Source organism: Drosophila kikkawai, chromosome 3L, assembly GCF_030179895.1.
Source record: "Drosophila kikkawai strain 14028-0561.14 chromosome 3L, DkikHiC1v2, whole genome shotgun sequence".
Classification (NCBI taxonomy): domain Eukaryota; kingdom Metazoa; phylum Arthropoda; class Insecta; order Diptera; family Drosophilidae; genus Drosophila; species Drosophila kikkawai.
Genome location: NC_091730.1, coordinates 28,056,615 through 28,075,450, shown reverse-complemented (window position 1 = coordinate 28,075,450; position 18,836 = coordinate 28,056,615). Strand labels below are relative to the sequence as shown.

Here is an 18,836-nt window from a genome sequence, read left to right as displayed (position 1 = left end):
AAAGGATTTTTAGAAATTCGAAATACTTTAGAAGATACAGCCTTTTTTGTGAAGCAAGGTCTTCGCAAAATGAGCTTTTTTCAAACTTCAAACGCGTTTATCTCGAAACCACGTTTTTCGAACTGGCGGCCATGATATCTCCAGTTCAACTGAACCGATTTTCATGAAACAAAGTGGAATCGACGCAGAATTGTCACCATTCTCGGGTGACGGAACAGATTTTTTTTTAAAATTTTTTTTATATTTTTTTTTACACTAAACTACAAAAAAAAAGCCCCAAATCGAAATTTTTTTTTTGAATGGCCGCCATTTAGTTTTAAAAATTTTTTTAAAAAATCTGTTCCGTCAGCCGAAAATGACATCTATTCTGATTATAACCCCGTTTTCATTTTTCATTTCGCACGCTCTGGAGACCCTGAATCGTGGCCGCCAGGACGACACCTTTTTTTTCGACCACCAAGTTTGAAGTCTCATTACTCTTTGAACAACCCTCGTATCGAGGCAAGAACAACTTTTTTAGTTACTTTGAACATTTTTGAATACAATAAATAAAAAAAGTTTTCAATTATTCTTTGCGTTTTCAAATAAGAATTTTTTTAAAAAGGGTCCAAAAAACGGCTTTTGAATGAGAAGACCCCCTTAATCGCACTTTTTTCACGGACACTTTTTGGCAAAATTTTTCGGCAGCTGTGGTCGCAGCTGTGGTCGCTTCGAATAATTAGTGATAACTGAGCACACGCTGCAGCTGCATTCGCAAAAATTACCAAAAATGAAAGAACATTAATAAGGGGAATCCCCCATAAAAAAAAAGTTCACAAAAATTTGGAATCGTAACCGAAATTTAAATTTAAAGTCAGTGTTGCCTATAGGCAACAGTGGGCATGAAAGGGTTAATAAAAGGCACGAATAAGGGAGGAAAGCATACTGCAGAATCGAAAGCGTATCGCCTTTATTCTCCTCAGAGAAGATCCATCGTGGTAAGAAATGATGTAAAGTTTATGAATACATCGGGGTTCAAGAGTAAATATGAAGAATTTTACGAAAACGAACCGGAGGGAGAATTGTCTATTCAGATGACTGATAATTTAGCGGACGAACAAGTAGAACCCTCTAGCAGCAGCGAAGTAGAAGAAGAGACTCCTGTTGTGGAGAGAAGGGGCAGAGGACGCCCAAAATTGCTGAGAACCGGACAGCGTGGGAGGCCACGTAAGATGTATCAGCAAAGACAGGAAGATGAAACTCCCAACAATGATCCCGCAGAAAATAACACATCTATTGATGACGAATTTGAGGATTGCGAATTGGCATTCTTAGCAGTAACAGGGGATCCTTTAACATTAGAAGAAGCATTAAAATCCAATGAAGCAGTTCATTGGAAACGCGCAGTGGAAAACGAGTTTATGGCCAAAGTCCTCAACAAAACTTGGGAGATAACAGAATGCCCGGAAAATCGCAAAGTAATTGGAAACAAGATGGTATTCCAAACAAAAGATGACGGCAGCAGCTTGGAAAAAAGGAAGCCCGTTTGGTTGCCAAGGGGTATGCTCAGAAACCTGGGGAAGATTTCTTTGAGTTCTATTCACCTGTAGCGCGATTTACATCAGTGCGACTATTGGTTGCTCTATCAGCAGAATTTCAGATGGAAATTCCCCAAATGGACGTCGTCACTGCCTACCTCAACGGTGAGCTAGATGAGCAGGTATTAATGGATATACCTGAGGGTTTCAGCGAGTTCATGGAGCAGCTGGAATCAGACGCAAAAATCGGATCGAAGCAGGAGTTAGCATCGATAGATTTTAGAAAGGCAGCATGTTTTTGGAGAAAATCCTTAAAACAAATGAGAGATCCTGTTTGTTTACCACGAAAGGCACTTTACGGACTTCGTCAATCAGGACTTCGTTGGTATTGCAAGCTTGCAGAGAAGCTTAAGGAAATTGGACTTAGCCCAACTGAGCAAGATCCATGCCTGTTTGTCAAGCAAGGAGACGGAAAGTTTCTACTGGTCACAATATATGTTGATGACTTTTGGTGTCAAATTAATTGGCTGCTTGAAACCAAAGCTCACTTGGAAGCATCATTCAAGATAAAGGATTTTCGACCAGTCAAATCATGCTTGGGCATCGAGTTCAAACAGAATGCGAGGCATCGCATACATCGACGCTATCCTTCGAAAATACGGAATGGAAGACTGCAAGCCGGCTATCACCCCGATCGAGTCCAAATCAGCACTGAAGCGACCAGAGAACCCAGACGAGGAGAAGATGAAACGGTATCCTTATCAAAGCTTAATTGGTTCTCTTATGTTTCTTGCAGTTTCTACGCGACCAGATATCGCGTTCGCAGTGAATTTCCTGAGTCAGTTCAACTCCAACTATTCAGCCGAGCACTGGAAGGCATCGAAGCGTATCCTACGTTACTTGGGTTATTCTTCAAGAAGACTCAAGATGACCTTTACGGCCTTGTGAATGCGGATTGGGGGTCCAACCTATCCGACCGTCGTTCATCCTGGCAGGCGCTTCCATATCCTGGGAGGCGCGTAAGCAGCGTACCGTGGCTTTGTCGAGTATTGAGTCAGAGTACTTGGCGATGTATTTGAAGGCTCTCCTTAACCGGATCGGATCGACTTGTGAATCCGTCCAAATTTTCAACGACAACCAGACCGCACAACAACTGGTGGAGGGGTTCGGCTTCCAACCTTTATACAAGAGAAGGAGAAGAGTGGTGATATCACGGTGGCGTACATGCCGACTGAGAAGATGCCCGCTGATGTCCTCACCAAAGGATTATGTAGTAGCAAGCATAATAATTGTATCCTTTCTTTGGGTATAACAAATATATAGTATACGATTGATACTTTGAGGGGGTGTGTTCGAATTAAGCGCCTCATCCAAAGTACCAATCTGGTAACTCCATCTGAGAACCGTTTTGGCCATCATATTATTCTTCAACTGGCCACACTTTTTAGTTTCTGTCATTCGCGGCGTGGTTTCACGTAAAGAGCAGTCGATCTTGCGCGTATCTTCTTTTGTTCTCCATTCAAGATTAGAATAAACTTATATGTATTAATCCTAAACGGCTAAAGTGTACTTATTTACTCTGGATACTCATGCACCTGCGTTGGGGGGAAAATCCCAACACATTATTTTGATTACAAATATGATAAAAGGGACATATTTTGTTTTGATAACAACTTCTGAAACAGAGGTATTATTCTTTGACATTTGTTTCTATCATTACTCTGAGAATTCAAAGAGTCGAAAGAAAACGCAAATATGCTCTTTAAGTTTACTTAATAGGCAAAAAGCAACGTAAGGTATGGTGGAAAAAATGTCACATGAGACACTGATTAAAATTAGGTATAATGTAAACTACTCTATATTTCTGATTGAAATTTAAGGCACAAGATTTGTTTCATTAAAATAATCCCTGCCAGTTCGCTGAAACAGTGTTTAAACAGCTCACCGTAAAAGTGACTTCTGTTTGTGTAGGGTGCGAATTCTTAAATTTTTGTTAATCATCTCGAATTGAAACCATCACATTTTAAAATTTTAAAGATTTGCGAAGATTTGTTAAAAAGACCTTGGATGAGTTTCTAGTGGTGACGAGCCATAAACTTCTTGATCGAATGCAAAACAGAATAATGACAGATGTTTAAAAAAAGGATGATTATACTATTATACTAGTACTAGCGGACCCGGCGAACTTTATCTCGCCCCAACTTCGACAGATTAAAACAAATTAAATTGGACGTTCCGTTTCTACTTTGACGTACATGTCGAAACAGTACTGTTGAAACATCATCAATCGATACGCATAAAAATTCATAGAGCTGACCTTATTCCTATCTTCTCCTAAAAATTTTAGGCTAAAATTTGAATTCAAAATTAGTTGAGAATCAAAAAGAAGTGATGACTTTTAAACAAACCTGTCGTTGGATTGACAAATTTTTTTGACTTGAAATCAGTGGAGAGCGAATGAATGTGAATGTACTCATCTGACCGCAACTTTGACTGATTAAAACGAATGAAATTGAGACGTTCCGTTTTTACTTTGACGTACATGTCGACGCAGTACTGTTGAAACAAACGGCGGTATCTTAACAGATGATTGTCAACATCTAGTCAAATCATCAATCGATACGTATAAAAATTCATAGAGTTGACCTTCTTATTCGTTTCTTCTCCTAGAATTTGAATTCAAACTTAGTTGTAGAATCAAAGAGAAGTGATGACTTGTAAACAAACCTGATGTTGGATTAACCATCTTTATGTTGAAGTGATACCCATCTTCTCCACGACAGAACATCAACGGGTATTGAAGAGCATCATATGACCGATGAGTCTCATAAACTCGCTGCAATTGGCCATTATCCCGACGCTTCAAAACAATATCGCGTCATTCCACATTCTCGCCAAAAATCACCACTGTGACTTCATTGATGGTGGGAGCATTAAATTGTCTTGCATGGCTACCAGTGGGTCTTTTTTGTCAGCGCTGATAATGATTTTGTGTTCGTCATAATGCATTATATTCAATGCAGTTCATGCTCATGGAGAAGATTTTGCAATTGTTCGATAATTTCACGTTTAGTTGCGGTAAAAATTGCACAGCGGTGATTTTGTTCAACTGCCGAATCACCAATGAAATAGAACTGAAGGAATTTATGATCTTTGTTTTGTGGTGATAACAAAGCGCCCGCTCGGTGGTGAATTTGCCCATGAATCTGAATGTTGGAATGCAATTTCGAAAAAATGTGAGTTGTTAATTTTGATAATAAAGAGACGCCATTACCTTATAACTTGGATTGTAGCCTGATTGATGAAAAACCTCGACTCCAAATGACGTAATTGGAAAGCATCCGTTATATTTTTGTGCAAGCTTTAGGAAACTGTTTGATTGGGCTGAATTTCCATAAAGTAGCGAATACAATGGCCCTGGTGGGTGAGCCAAAACGGGCAATTTAATTTTGCCACCTGCACAACATAAGCCGGGGGTTTCCAACCGAAACTTCAGTGCATTGCAATGCTGACATACAACAGACAATGAACCAATAACAACGCAGGTAAGATCCTTGTAGGATGTTTCAGGATTGTATGCGAATGCAGCGCGATTCAAGTTTTCATTTGCGGCTCGTCTTTCTCTATTATTATGTCGGGCTTGAGGTGATCTTTGTGGAGCGCGAAGCTGTGCCATTTGGGCACGTATCGATGCATTTATTTCTGTACGTTCCTCTTGCGTCCGACTATTACGGGAATTCTGAATACTTATTGCATTGCGTGAACGCCGTCCAAGTCTTGATCGTCTAACAGCAGGCATTACTTCCAATTGGTAATGCTTTGTTAGCTCGATTTTTTTGTTTAAATATTTTTTTACCGAGTTCATTGATACACAATTTCAACGCAGCTATGATCTTTGTAGGGTGTTTCAGAATTTTACATACAACAGTGTGTCCATCTGTTGAGCCGCTAGCGACTTTTCCGGAAGGACTTCCCAAAATTTTCTTACCTTCTTCTGACAATTACAAACAACTGAAAAAAATTTGAGCCAAATCGGCCCAGCCGTTCTCTTGTGATGCCATTAGTAACATTTTTTGTCTCCATTTTTATATATATAGATACATAAGTGTAGTAACAAGAAGAAAAAAGTGAAAAATATTCATTACGTTCCAAATTCTAAGCTTAAGAAGAATGTCAGTACCAATTATTTCGACCAACCTATTTTAATGCTTTTTGGATAAAATTGATCCGAGTTTTTAACATTGAAATGTAAAATTTGACAATTATTTTTATACCCTTGCAGGGTATTATAATTTCAGTCAGAAGTTTGCAACGCAGTAAAGGAGACATTTCCGACCCTATAAAGTATATGTATATATTCTTGATCAGCATCAACAGCCGTGTCGATCTAGCCATGTCCGTTTGTCCGTCCGTCTGTCCGTTTGCGTAGAAACTAGTCCCTCAGTTTTAAAGCTTTCTGTATGAAACTTTGCATATAGTCTTCTGAATACTCTCACTGCTATATATGTCGGTTTGGACAACTATATCATATACATAGCTGCCATAGAAATCAAAAAATTTAAAGAAAATAATTATAGCTTGGCTATTTTTTAAGATATTTCGATTGTTTTTTGAGATATGGCCATTTTATATTATCTGAAAATTTCTGTTTTAATTTTATGAAAATCGGACGACTATATATTATAGCAGCCATAGGAACTATCGGGAAATTAATAAAAAATATTATAACTTCGTTGATTTTTAACTTATTTTTATCTTCTTTGAGCTTTGATATGAGCTTTTTTTTCTATTTCTTTTTTTTTACTATTTCAGAATTTTGGTTTTAATTTTATGAAAATCGGACTCCTATATTATATAGGTGCCATTGAAACGATCAGTAGAAGTACAGAAAAATTTAAAGCTGTGAGTTTAAAACTGTAACTGTCAAACTGTAAATATAATAGGTATAGGTAAAATGTAATGAAACTTTAGCATTTAAATGTATAATGTTTATGATATTATATATTTAAATCTAAAATATAGTTTTTTTATACCATTAAACTTTAATTTTTTTTTGAATTGTATCAAAACTAAATTATTCTATGCTATGTATAAATATACAACTTTATTTATTTTCTAATATAGTTTGTTTTTGTTAGCATCGACCTGTATTTGTTTAGCATTGCAATTACGAATGCAATTTCCTAGTATATTTTTCTATTAAATTGACCAGAATGGATCGATTTTTAATGATTCAAAGTGCAAGGGTATACAAACATCGGCGTGCCGAAGTTAGCTTTCTTTCTTGCTATTATCTAGTATAAGTTCGAAAACTAAAAACAAAGTCGACGTTTTTTTTATTATTATATTAGACCATTTCCCATTAGTATATGTACAACTCTTTATTTGAATCGTTATTATCGACGTCACTCTATGGCTACCCTTCTCTTTCTGCATCGCTCTCAACTTTTTTTGCGCTGTAGTTTTTTTATAAACCGATTTTTTGATTTTTGCCTGTGCTATTAAGCTCACCTGATGTTTCCAGTGGTGACTGTATATCCGGGGTTGTCTGTAGAGAAATATCTGAGTGGGTTGAACCGTCATGACGGTTCTTTACCGAAGGCGAAACCGAAGAGAATGTGTCTAATATATTTTTCAAGGGACTAAAGTTTCTGATGTATGTATGTCTTCGACCTTAATTTCAAAACTGTTGAACATGAGTGTTGCCGGTGCTGAGAGTGGCTTCGATTTTTCAATCGTAAGGTCATCTATATTTGGGTGCGCTATTTCCATGTTTTCAATTTCTCCATTGGCGTGGGGCCAGTATTGTGAACCCAATCCTCAAAAGCAGAATAACCTTTAAACTACTTACTTATGTAAACTGTATTTTATTATTCGTCGTTAATATTCTGGGACCTACCATACACCCTTGCAAATGATTTTTCCGTTTGGTCGAGCAATACATTTAATTGACTTGGGGAATTACTGTTTGAATGCCTCGTAACATAATTTTTCCACCATTGGCAAGCTCTTAATGAGGGGTAATACATTCGGATTAAGAAAAGTCGTTAATTCGAATATTTCGGTAGCAGAATTTTGACATAGCCTTGATAACGAGTCGCGGTGTTTTCGTATCTTTCAATGTTTTTGGGCTTGCATCTGCAATTAGACATGTATTGTCCTGTAAGTTAAAGTATGACAGCATCGAAGATGTGGCAATCTTGGATTTAAATCTCTTGAATGCTTCGTCCTGCTCGACATTCCAAACAAATATTTCATGGCTCTTTAAAGACTAAGATCTGGAAAGAATGTTTCCACAACACCACCTGATTTTTAAGGGTGCATTTCTTAGATGCGCTTACCTCCTTCTAGCGCCGTTAAGTGCTAGCCAATGATGGAGCAGGCGTTCTGGTGTCTTCTGTTCCCCCGATTCCTTGCAGATCCAGCAGCTTGCGTTATAGGGCAGCCCAATCTTCATATAAGCTCATATCTCAGAGTAGATGAAAATACGTTGAAAAAGAACGTAGTTATATTTTTTTTCTATTAATTTCCCGATGGTTCCTATGGCAGCTATAAAATATAGTCGTCCGATTTTCAAACAATTAAAACCGAAATTCTGAAAAAATATCTAGATTGGCTTTTGACAAGTCTGATAGACTTGCATGCCAAACAACTGGTTAAAAACAACAAAAAGATCTATTGCCGATTTTCGGGGTTTGCTTTTGCCTTTACATCGAAGCTTATGATTCCCAACGGGTTCAAGCTTAGATTGAAGGTAAAGTACAAAGAAAATTAGCAATAGCTAGCCAGTGGTCTGATGAGTTGGGTAGCGCCAACGAAACGATCGTCACCACAGCTGCTACTTGTCTATTGACAAGTTCTTTTTGTTGTTTTTAGCTACAGTCGCGCCTTTGATTTTTATAAAATCGATGCTGACTGTGACCTCAAGTTTGCAATTACGAATGCTAACAAATTACAGGTCAATGCTACAAAACAAACAATCTCAAAAATGATAAAAATATGTTGAAAAACAGTCAAGTTATAATTTTTGTTCTAAATCATTTCTATGGCAGCTTTATGATATTGTCTGATCCGGCCCGTTCCGACATATATAGTAGACTTCTGCATGAGTGTACTCATTTGTAGCATAACAGATATGTACAGTAGTGTAGAGTTCTTAAAAATACTGCACCCATTCTTTACTGTACAGTATACTCTATAGGCCAGAAGAAGATAGCACAACATTTTTAGTGTGCCCACTTTGCGTGAGTGCAGTATATGGTTGTACTCTTCGGGAGTGAGTACTATATTTGACATTTTTTTCACAGCTGTACAGCTTGTTAGTTGTCAGTGTACAACTGTGCAGATGAGTTCAGCATTTTTTAATAAAATCAAAAATGGATTGCAAAGAAAACGACGCTCGTGAAATGAACTCACAAGATAATGTAAGTTTTCGTCATAATATTTATGTTTTGTAACAATGTATATGTGTTGTTTTATATGTTTGTGATTGTCTTTTGTATGTTTATTTAGTGCCAGAGCCCCAGGCAAAAACAGTGATTGTTAAATATATGTATGTATTTGTATGTTCATTTGTAGTATAAATATCAGCTCCCGCGAGCAGTGCAGCATCGGAAAGGGCATTTTCTGTTGCCAAAAATTTAATTTGCGAAAAACGTTCAAAAATTGCCACCACTGAAGACATGGTACATAAAATAATGTTTCTCCATTCGAATATTAATAATTTAAATGTAAATTCTTTAATAAAATAAAATTCTTTATAAGAAATACATAGTACACAAGAGAACTCTATATGTGTGCATGTACCAGTCATGAAGTTTCACTCACTGTACAATAAGTCAACTGCACACCAAAACACTGTACAGTGCCTGACTACTGCACACCATTTTTGCTGTACTCATAAACAGCTGTACAACTATGGAATGAATGAGAACACTGTCTGTCAAAACAGAGAATACTACCCTACTCACTCACATCCAAGTATACTGTGCAGTAAAAAGTGTGTTCCCGTTTCTAGAATAAGTGATTCATCTGTCGTTTTGGATGCATTCATGCAGAAGTCTAATATATAGCAGTGAGAGTATTCAGAAGGCTGTATACAAAGTTTAATTCAAGATAGCTTTAAAACTAAAGGACTAGCTTGCGTAGAAACGGTCAGACGGACATGGCTAGATGGACTCTGCTGTTGATGCTGATCAAGAATACAAGTATATGTACTTTATAGGGTCGGAAAGGTCTCCTCCACTGCGTTGCAACCTTCTCACTGAAATAATACCCTGCAAGGGTATACAAACATGATTTTAGAAAACTTTTAATTTTTGGACTCGGAAATGTGGAACTTTCCATTTTCTACGTATAAATATACATATATCTTTTTTATATCATAGCTCTTCTTAGTTTTACTTTCATTTGAACAAGATGAATCGATTCTTAATGATCCAATTGAAACTGCAAAAGTGTATAAACTTCAGTGTACCGAAGTTAGCTTTCTTTCATGTTGTGAAGTGAAAAGTGATCTGATTTATATAAATTTGCAAATTAGCAATTTGATTTTAATATATAATATTTTGATTTGAATGTACAAAAGCAAAGGTTCGTGAAGGGTCAAATTGCAGCGGACAAGAGTTGTGCAATCTAAACAAAAATCTTAAAAATAAAAATTATAAATTAAAAAAAAAATTCCTTAAATTCTTAATTAATTCTTAGGGATTTCTCAAGATTTTTTAGTTTAAAACTTCCTAGGTATTTTGCAAAATTTTTTTTTAATTCCCCCAATATTCCCTTAAGAGTCTTTCGTGATTTCCTGACTAACTCAGCCTGTTCCACTCAAATTCCGTGTTATTTGGCATGGAAAATTTCAGGGGACGTTAAGAGGAAAATATGAGGTTTCTCGAGGAATCTCGGAAGGATCTCGGATGGATCTCGGAGGGAATCCTTCGGCCATGGAACTGAAGGATAACGTAGTTAATGTACTTGGTGATTTAAAAACAAATGACCGCTTTGTTCCGAAAACTTAGCATGCTGAAAAAGCCTTTTGCAACAAATAGTTCTATCATAAGAGTATTCTAAGGTAGGTGGCTTGTTGTATATATAGTATAAACAAAACGTCTGTTTAAATAATTTGTGGGCCTATTTATAGATATTTTTAATTTGGATATTTTCACGTCAGCACTTTTTCATTTCACCAGAAATAGCCGTTGAGCACAGTGCGACTATAGCCAAAGCGATTTGAAACTTTTTCAATGCACTCGGTTCTTTTAATTTTCATAGTTTTAAATTGTCTATTATGGTGCTTTCAGGGTCAGACGGCAAGTGTCAGCAGCAACCATCCCAGACTACCAATGCCGCTTCATTCTATTAGCGCAGAACATATTTCCAAAGACTTTTATTATGCTATCGAAAAATCCGATAGAAGTAAAGATAAACTGCAGCGTAAACTTCTCCATTTTTTTGAAAATCTACAAAAAAATTTGACTATGTCAACCGTGCTTAGTGATTTTGGAAAAAGTGACACGAGTGCTGAAAATTATATAGTTAGGATACATGAATTATTAAAATTTTTTTACGAAGCTTCAAACGTTTTTGAAGAGTTTTCAAATGATGTCGAAAAATTTTATGAGGCATCAAAAAACTCTAGTCACGCATTATTGTTGAAACTACGCCAAGTCCCAACTGCTCAACCAAAATATGTTAAGGTTTTACTAACTAACTATTTTGCGGAAATGGAATTCTTCAACATAATGTTTTCCGAGATTGTTAACGATGCCATGGAATATACTGTTGGCACATTAACCGCCATTCAAAAAATATTTTTTTATTACGCTGAAGCTCAAAGCTTTATTCTTCATAATTGGAAATTGAAACTAAATCTAGAATGCCGCGAACTGTATGTCGATTTTTTACAGCATCATTCAGCTAAGATATTTGAGTGTGCTGCAGGACATAACCTAGAGCTTACATATGACGTGTATGCCGTGACAAAGCTTAACGTCAAATATATTATGAAACAGCTTGAATTTCGTATTCAGCGACTTTTTAATTGTTTTATATTTGGGAGCTATGCAATACAATGTACATTTCTCAATAACGCAGACCGAGATTTTGAAAATCTATTCATAAAACTGGCAGAGTTAGAGATGTATTTGGATATAAAAACAAAAACGGGCTTGGTTTCCGTATTAAGACGTCGTCGAGGACGTGATGCTGATGAATTCACTAAAGCAGATTCTATTATTGATAAGTGCCTATTAAATGACTTCCCCCGGAATCAAATATCAAATCGTCTTAAAGGATGTTTTTATAATTTTTAAGTAATGTTATATTATTATTGTTTTCTTATTTTATTATTGAATAAATATATTATAAATTTTATTGTATTAAAATAAATATATAAAACCTCACATTCAGTTTGAATATGTAGGATTGGGTGAGAACGCTTAAGTGAAGTATTAAATATAATTTTCAACCAGAAAGGAAGCTAATTTCAGAAAGCCGAACTTTTGTATATTTTTTAAGTTCTACTTTGGACCAGCTTTGCGTTAGCTGTCAAAGGCTTCGGACGTGTTATCGGCTATTAAAAAGAAAAAAGGGGAAAATACAAATTTTTCTTATGCTTTCGTGGAGTGCAGACGCGTTTTTGCATTGTAAAGAGTCTATGGACAAGTCCACCTTTGTGGCAAAAGCGACTGTGTTTTTTCTAAATCCGACTTCTAAGGACGTGGTGTCAGTGCCCCCACGTTCCGCTATTTCTGTCAATTGCGAAAACAAAGTGAAACGAAAGACAAGCCTAATAGCTGTAATAGTTCCGGGTGCCGCCCGGTTGCGGGTCGCGCGTATTCGCCACTCGGTCTCAATCGCCTTTGTGAAGCCTTCCCAAAAGGTCCCGTAGTCGGTAAAGCAAGTTCACTATGTCTGCTGAATCGGATCTTGACATCGAAAAGATTGCGGCTGAGGCCCAGAAAAAATTGAGAGAGGCGTTAAATTCCTCGATAAACCAATTTAACGCCATTTATGCCTCGACCTCTAATAATGCTCGGCCAGTAGCAACTCAAGACTCTGAGCAAGATGCTATGGCTGATGACGACGATTGGTGGACCCCACGTCCCAATAATAAACGCCGTTTAAGATCAAGCCCTTACAACTCAAGCTCGAAAATTATTAGGAATTCAAATAGCCCAAAACCAGCAGCATCTGACAATCGGTTCTCGGATCTGTCAGATATGGACACGGACGATGAAATTATGAAATCACCACAAACAGTCGGTCAAAATAGATCCAACCAAGCCAGTATCAGCACCAGCAACACCAGCAACACCACCAACACCAGCAACACCACCATCGCCAGCAACCAAGTCAGCAACACTATAACCAACAATTTAAGCAACAGCGGCAACACCTGTAACAGCAATAATAGCAATACGACTAGCTGCAATGGTAGTCCAAACCAGCCCTCAGACAACAACGAAACCCCACCGTCTCACAAACCACCACCAATTGTGGTCAAAAATTGTGAAAACTTAAACGGACTTATTAGATCCACAGATAAGGTCGTTCACCCAACCAAATATTCCATTAAATGCCACCCAGATAATTCCGTTTCGATCTTGGCTTCAGATTCAGATGCGTACAGAGCCATTACTAAATCGCTTACCTCAAAAAAGGTGCCATTTCATACCTGGCAACTTAAAGAGGAAAGGTCTTACCGCATTGTCATCCGAGGTGTGCATCACTCCATTCCGGATGAAGATATTAAGCCTTACTTCACTTGGTCATACTATCCGCTTCATCAATAGACCCAGAAGCCGGTTCGATAAAACAAAGCTCGTCAACCTAGTCTTTGTTGAATTAGAACCAGCCGCCAACAACAAAGAAATACATGAGCTTAAAACGCTTTGTCGTCAACGGATACAAGTTGAGCTTCCTTTCAAAAAGGACGTTGTCGTGCAATGCTATCGGTGCCAATCTTACAATCACACAAAAAATAACTGTCATAAGGAAGTTAACTGTGTAAGATGTGGTCAGCAACACTCCATTGAAGACTGCCAACGAGATGTACATCCAGTTAAATGCTACAACTGCGGCGGTAATCATACTGCAAGCTATAAGGGCTGTATCGTATACCAGCAGACAGTAACTCGACGCAAAACTGCTACATCCCATCGAAGAGGCATTGAGCCCTCGCTATCTTACGGGTACGTCGCCGGGGGATCTCGCCAAACACAACAGGCTAGCCCTCAGCAATTTACAAGCCAACAGCAGCTGCAACAATTCCCACTACTAGGAAGTAGGTACCGGAAGCAGAACCAACAAAGTCAACGTAGGGAAAACAACCGGCAACCCCAACAACCAATGCTGGACACAATCCCAAGGCCAGAGCAACATCCAGGAACCCAGCAACAGCAACAACCGCAACAGCAAAATCTATCCCAGCAACTCCGTAATATCCAGAATAATCAGCAATGGCAGCGGCAAGAAGAAATGTTCATGCGATCTGATGAAAAAATGTCAGTTCTCGTAACACAACTAGAAAAGATGTTCCAGATGATGATGTCAATGATGACTCTCGTCACTAGCCTTTTATCACAAAACGCGCCAGGATCTACTCAACCAAGTTCTGGACGTCTCCCAGTTTATCCAATCCAACCATGAGTCAAATTGGACTCAAAATTGGTGTGTGGAACGCCGACGGGCTGGCCAACAAAGCACTGGAGCTAGAGCTTTTTGTTCATAAACATCACATAGATATTATGTTGGTCAGCGAAACACACTTCTGCTCTCGTTCATACTACAAACTACACGGATATGACGTTCACCTATCTAACCATCCCGCCGATCGCCACCGTGGGGGCTCTGCAGTCATCATAAAGTCCTGTCTCAAACACTACCAATTTTTAACAATGGAACATCAAAGTGCTCAATGTGTCGCAGTCAAAGTCAATACGGATCAAGGTGAAATTGCTATTGCCTCTATTTATTGTCCTCCAAACTTCCAGCGCTCCTATGATGACATTAGAACACTGTTTGAGGAACTAGGACCCAAATTTCTAATTGCCGGTGATTGGAATGCACACCATCGACTTTGGGGTTGTCGAAATTCCTCTGTCAGTGGAAGAGTATTGGCAAACTATATCCTCAGCTCTCACATTCAAGTCCTTGCAACCGGAGGTCCTACCCACTACTCGTACAGCCAGCGTACGCCAACTGCAATTGATTTTGCCATATATGGGGGGATTCGCTCTGAGCTCCTATCCATCTCAGGGAGCTTGGAACTTTGTTCTGATCACATCCCATTGTTAATTGAGCTAAGAAGTGCTGCTTTCAAGGTCTCCCAAAAAACACATATTCTCCCTCGAAACGCAAATATTCCACGGTTTCAGGCAGCAATTAACCAGCTAGTAAACCTCAACATGGTCCTGAGATCCCCTGAAGACATTGATGATGCCACTGAGGTCTTTGTGCGAAACATTCACATTGCTGCCGAATCTTCAACCAGTGGACAAGGCTCAATAAACCCATCAGATCCACCTCATGCTCTTTTAAAACCTGAGGTCCTGGATTTGGTGAGGTCGAAAAGAGCCTTGCGTCGCAGATTCATGCGGTCGCAAAATCCGGCCGACAAAAGAGCATATCGTCGCGCTGAGAACGATCTAAAGAAGTTGCTGCATAAGACGAAAAATGATTATTTCTCAGATCTACTACGCAATGCAGACCCCACAAAACCGTATGGATTTAACCTCTGGAAAGCAGCAAAGTCAGTTAAACGGCAGCCCCCACGCAGAATCCCTATAAAGCGTGCTGACAACACTTGGTGCAGATCGGATGCAGATATTTCTCTGGCTTTTGCTGACGAACTAGAAGGTCGATTTCAGCCGTTTGATCTTGCTAGGAGTGAGGACGTGGAAGCAACACTGGCATTTCTTAATACTTCCTGCCCAGATGTAGAGCCCATTCGTCATGTAAGTCCGGAAGAAGTTTGTCTCCAAATTAAAAAACTGCACGTTAATAAAGCACCAGGATTTGACGGAATCGATAATAGAGTTGCCAAAGCTCTACCCAAAAAGGGCATATTATTCCTTGTGCTCCTGTTCAACTCCATGTTACGTATTTACCACTTCCCCACACAATGGAAGTGCGCAGTGATATCGATGTTACCTAAGCCAGGCAAACCGGAGAACCTTGTTACGTCTTACCGGCCAATAAGCTGGCTGCCAACATTCTCTAAAATATTCGAGAGAATATTTCTTAGCAGAATGATGGCAGTAAGAAGTGTTCAGGATGCCATTCCAGATTACCAGTTTGGCTTCCGGAATCACCATGGAACGCCAGAACAGGCTCATAGAGTAACGCAGCATATCTTAGATGCTTTTGAAAACGGTCAGTACAGCTCTGCTATCTTCCTTGACGTAAAGGAAGCCTTCGATAGAGTGTGGCACAATGGTTTGCTTTTTAAGCTAAAAACACTCCTACCAACTGCTCAATATCTCCTTCTGAAATCGTACCTGCTGGAGCGAAAATTCATGGTTGATGTGAGAGGTGAAAGATCATCCATTAGAAGCAGTCGAGCTGGAGTACCGCAAGGGAGTGTTTTGGGTCCTGTGTTATACACCCTTTACACCTCTGACTTGCCCAATCCCAGAGAACCGGGGACACTTCTTGCAACGTATGCTGATGACACAGCCTTTATCGCAAACTCAGCGTGTCGAATCGAGGCTTCTAGAAAAACGCAAAGCTTTTTGGATACATATAGCGAGTGGACGAAGAGGTGGAACATATCCATAAATGGAAATAAATCGCAACACTGCAATTTTTCCCTGAGACACAAAATCCTCCCTAGGGTCAAATTTCAGGACACGCTAATTCCTCAATCTCCTCAGGCCCAATACCTGGGATTGATCTTGGATAAGCGGCTCACGTGGAGGCAACACACCACCAAAATAGCAGCAGCATGCCGTGGAAAACTCAGAAAGCTAAACTGGATGCTAAAGTCCACCAGCAAGCTGAGCCTCAGCAACAAAGTGCTGCTATACAAAGCAATAGTTGTTCCTGCTATGACCTATTGCATCCAGATATGGGGTACTGCGTCCGACTCTAACGTTATGAAAGTGCAAAGGGTCCAAAACCGGGCGCTGCGCACAATCACAAATGCACCCTGGTTTGCTAGGAATGCAGACATCGCTAACGACCCCAAAATGCTACCAGTGAGGGAGCAGATCAACAGGCACTCAAGTCGTTACAATGAACGGCTTCTGGCCCACACCAGCCACCTAGCGGCATCATTGGCCATCCCCATGTCCAGACGAAGACTGAAGAGACGACATCCAGGTGACCTTTGGTTAAGAGGGAGGCAAAGAACCCGAGTCCTACACCAATAACTGAAATGCCTTTGTAAATTATAAATTGTTGTTTACCGTTTCCATGTTATGTTTGTTGTTAGTGTTAGTCCCTACGTTTTATAATCATTGATTTGGTTGATTAACGTATAATTAAATTTGAACTTATATAAAAAAAAAAAAAAAATCTACTTTGGACCCATTTGTAACTGACAGCTGCAAGTCATAGTCTAATGACACAAAACAAACAACACAAAAAGAATACAAACGTTGGGCCCCAATAAGTAAAAGACACACGTATTACAAGGTATTTTGTCTCGCTCAATGCAAATTAGGGATCTATTTGGCCCCATGCATAGAATATTTAAAGGAGCTTGTGAGAAGCTATTTAAACTGAGAAAAGAAGCTTACATTTCAGTTTTGCTGCAGATTTCGATTCCGTTGTCAGTGTAGCCATATCAGATTCTCCAACCCATCTTGTTTCCTCAAAAATTCTCGATTTTATACTTAATGAATAACAAGAAAGGAAGCTAACTTCGACACGCCGAAGTTTGTATACCCTTGCAGATTGGTTTTGATGTTTATATTATAGATTTAAATACTGAATACACTCACAAAACAGTTTCATTACATTTTACCTATACTTATTATGTTTACAGTTTGACAGTTACAGTTTTACATTCCCAGCTTTACATTTTCTCTAAATTTACCGATCGTTTATATGGCAGCTGTATGATATAGTTGTCCGATTTTCATAAAATTTTTACCAAAATTCTGAAATAATAAAAAATGGCCATATCCCAAAAATTTTGAAAAACAGCCAAGTTATAATTTTTTTTTCTAAAAATTTATTGAACATTTGTATGGCAGCTTTATGATATAGTCGTCCGATCCGGCCCGTTCCGACATATATAGCAGTGAGAGTATATGCAAAGTTTCATTTAGATAGCTTTAAAACTGTGGGACTAGTTTGCGTAGAAACGGACAGGGGGACAGACGGACATGGCTAGATCGACTCGGCTGTAGATGCTGATCAAGAATATATATACTTTATAGGGTCGGAAAGGTGTCCTTCACTGCGTTGCAAACTTCTGACTGAAATTATAATACCCTGCAAGCATCAATAGCCGAGTCGATCTAGCCATGTCCGTCTTTCCGTCCGTCCGTCCGTTCGTCTGTCCATTTCTACGCAAACTAGTCCCTCAGTTTTAAAGTTATCTGAATGATATTTTGCGTGTAGTCTTCTATATACTTTTACTGCTATATATATGTCGGAACGGGCCAGATCGGTAGACTATATCATATATGTAGGTGCCATACAAATGTTCGATCAATTTTAAGAAAAAAAATTATAACTTGGCTGTTTTTCAACATTTTTGAGATATGGTATTTTATATTATTTCAGACTTTCGGTTTTAATTTTATGAAAATCGGACGACTATATCTTATAGCTGTCATAGGAACGATAAAAAATTATATTTTCCTTGTTTTTCCACGTATTTTCATCTACTTTGAGATATAAGCTTTACTTATTATTGTAGAATTTTGGTATAAATTTCATAAAAATCGGACAACTATATCTTATAGCTGCCATAGAAGCGATCGGTAAATGTATAAAATATGTAAAGCTGGGAATGTAAAACTGTAACTGTCAAACTGTAAACATAATAAGTATAGGTAAAATGTAATGAAACTCTGTTTTGTGAGTGTTTTCAGCATTTAAATGTATAATATAAACATCAAAACCAATCTGCAAGGAATTACAAACTTCGGCGTGCCGAAGTTAGCTTCCTTTCTTGTTGAAAACAATATCAATCAAGTGGCCAATTTTATTGGATGTGCCCTTTTTGCTGCATTTTCATTACTTTTTCTAGCATCTCAGGTGGTATAGCGATGATTTCTGCACGAATATTAGCTATGATCTCGTCTATGGTTTGAGGCTTGCTGACGTAAACAAATATATCCATAAGAAGACGTCCGTAGGTGTAAA

At 38.5% G+C, this 18,836-nt stretch overlaps 2 protein-coding genes across 9 annotated transcripts in view; both read left to right on the top strand.

Moving 5' to 3' along the window:
* The window catches only part of LOC108073223 (calcium/calmodulin-dependent protein kinase kinase 2), a 69,460-nt gene that overhangs the window by 10,087 nt on the left and 40,537 nt on the right, over nt 1-18,836 (top strand). The gene's annotated exons all lie outside the window — the stretch shown is intronic.
* On the top strand, nt 10,639-11,957 carry LOC108079322 (uncharacterized). The gene has a single exon (XM_017173619.2). The coding sequence runs from the start codon at nt 10,760-10,762 to the stop codon at nt 11,825-11,827; it is 1,068 nt and encodes a 355-aa protein (XP_017029108.1). The 5' UTR covers nt 10,639-10,759; the 3' UTR covers nt 11,828-11,957.

Coding starts and splice junctions, on each gene's coding strand:
- LOC108079322 (XM_017173619.2), top strand. CDS start 10,760: ATGCACTCGGTTCTTTTAATTTTCATAGTTTTAAATTGTCTATTATGG.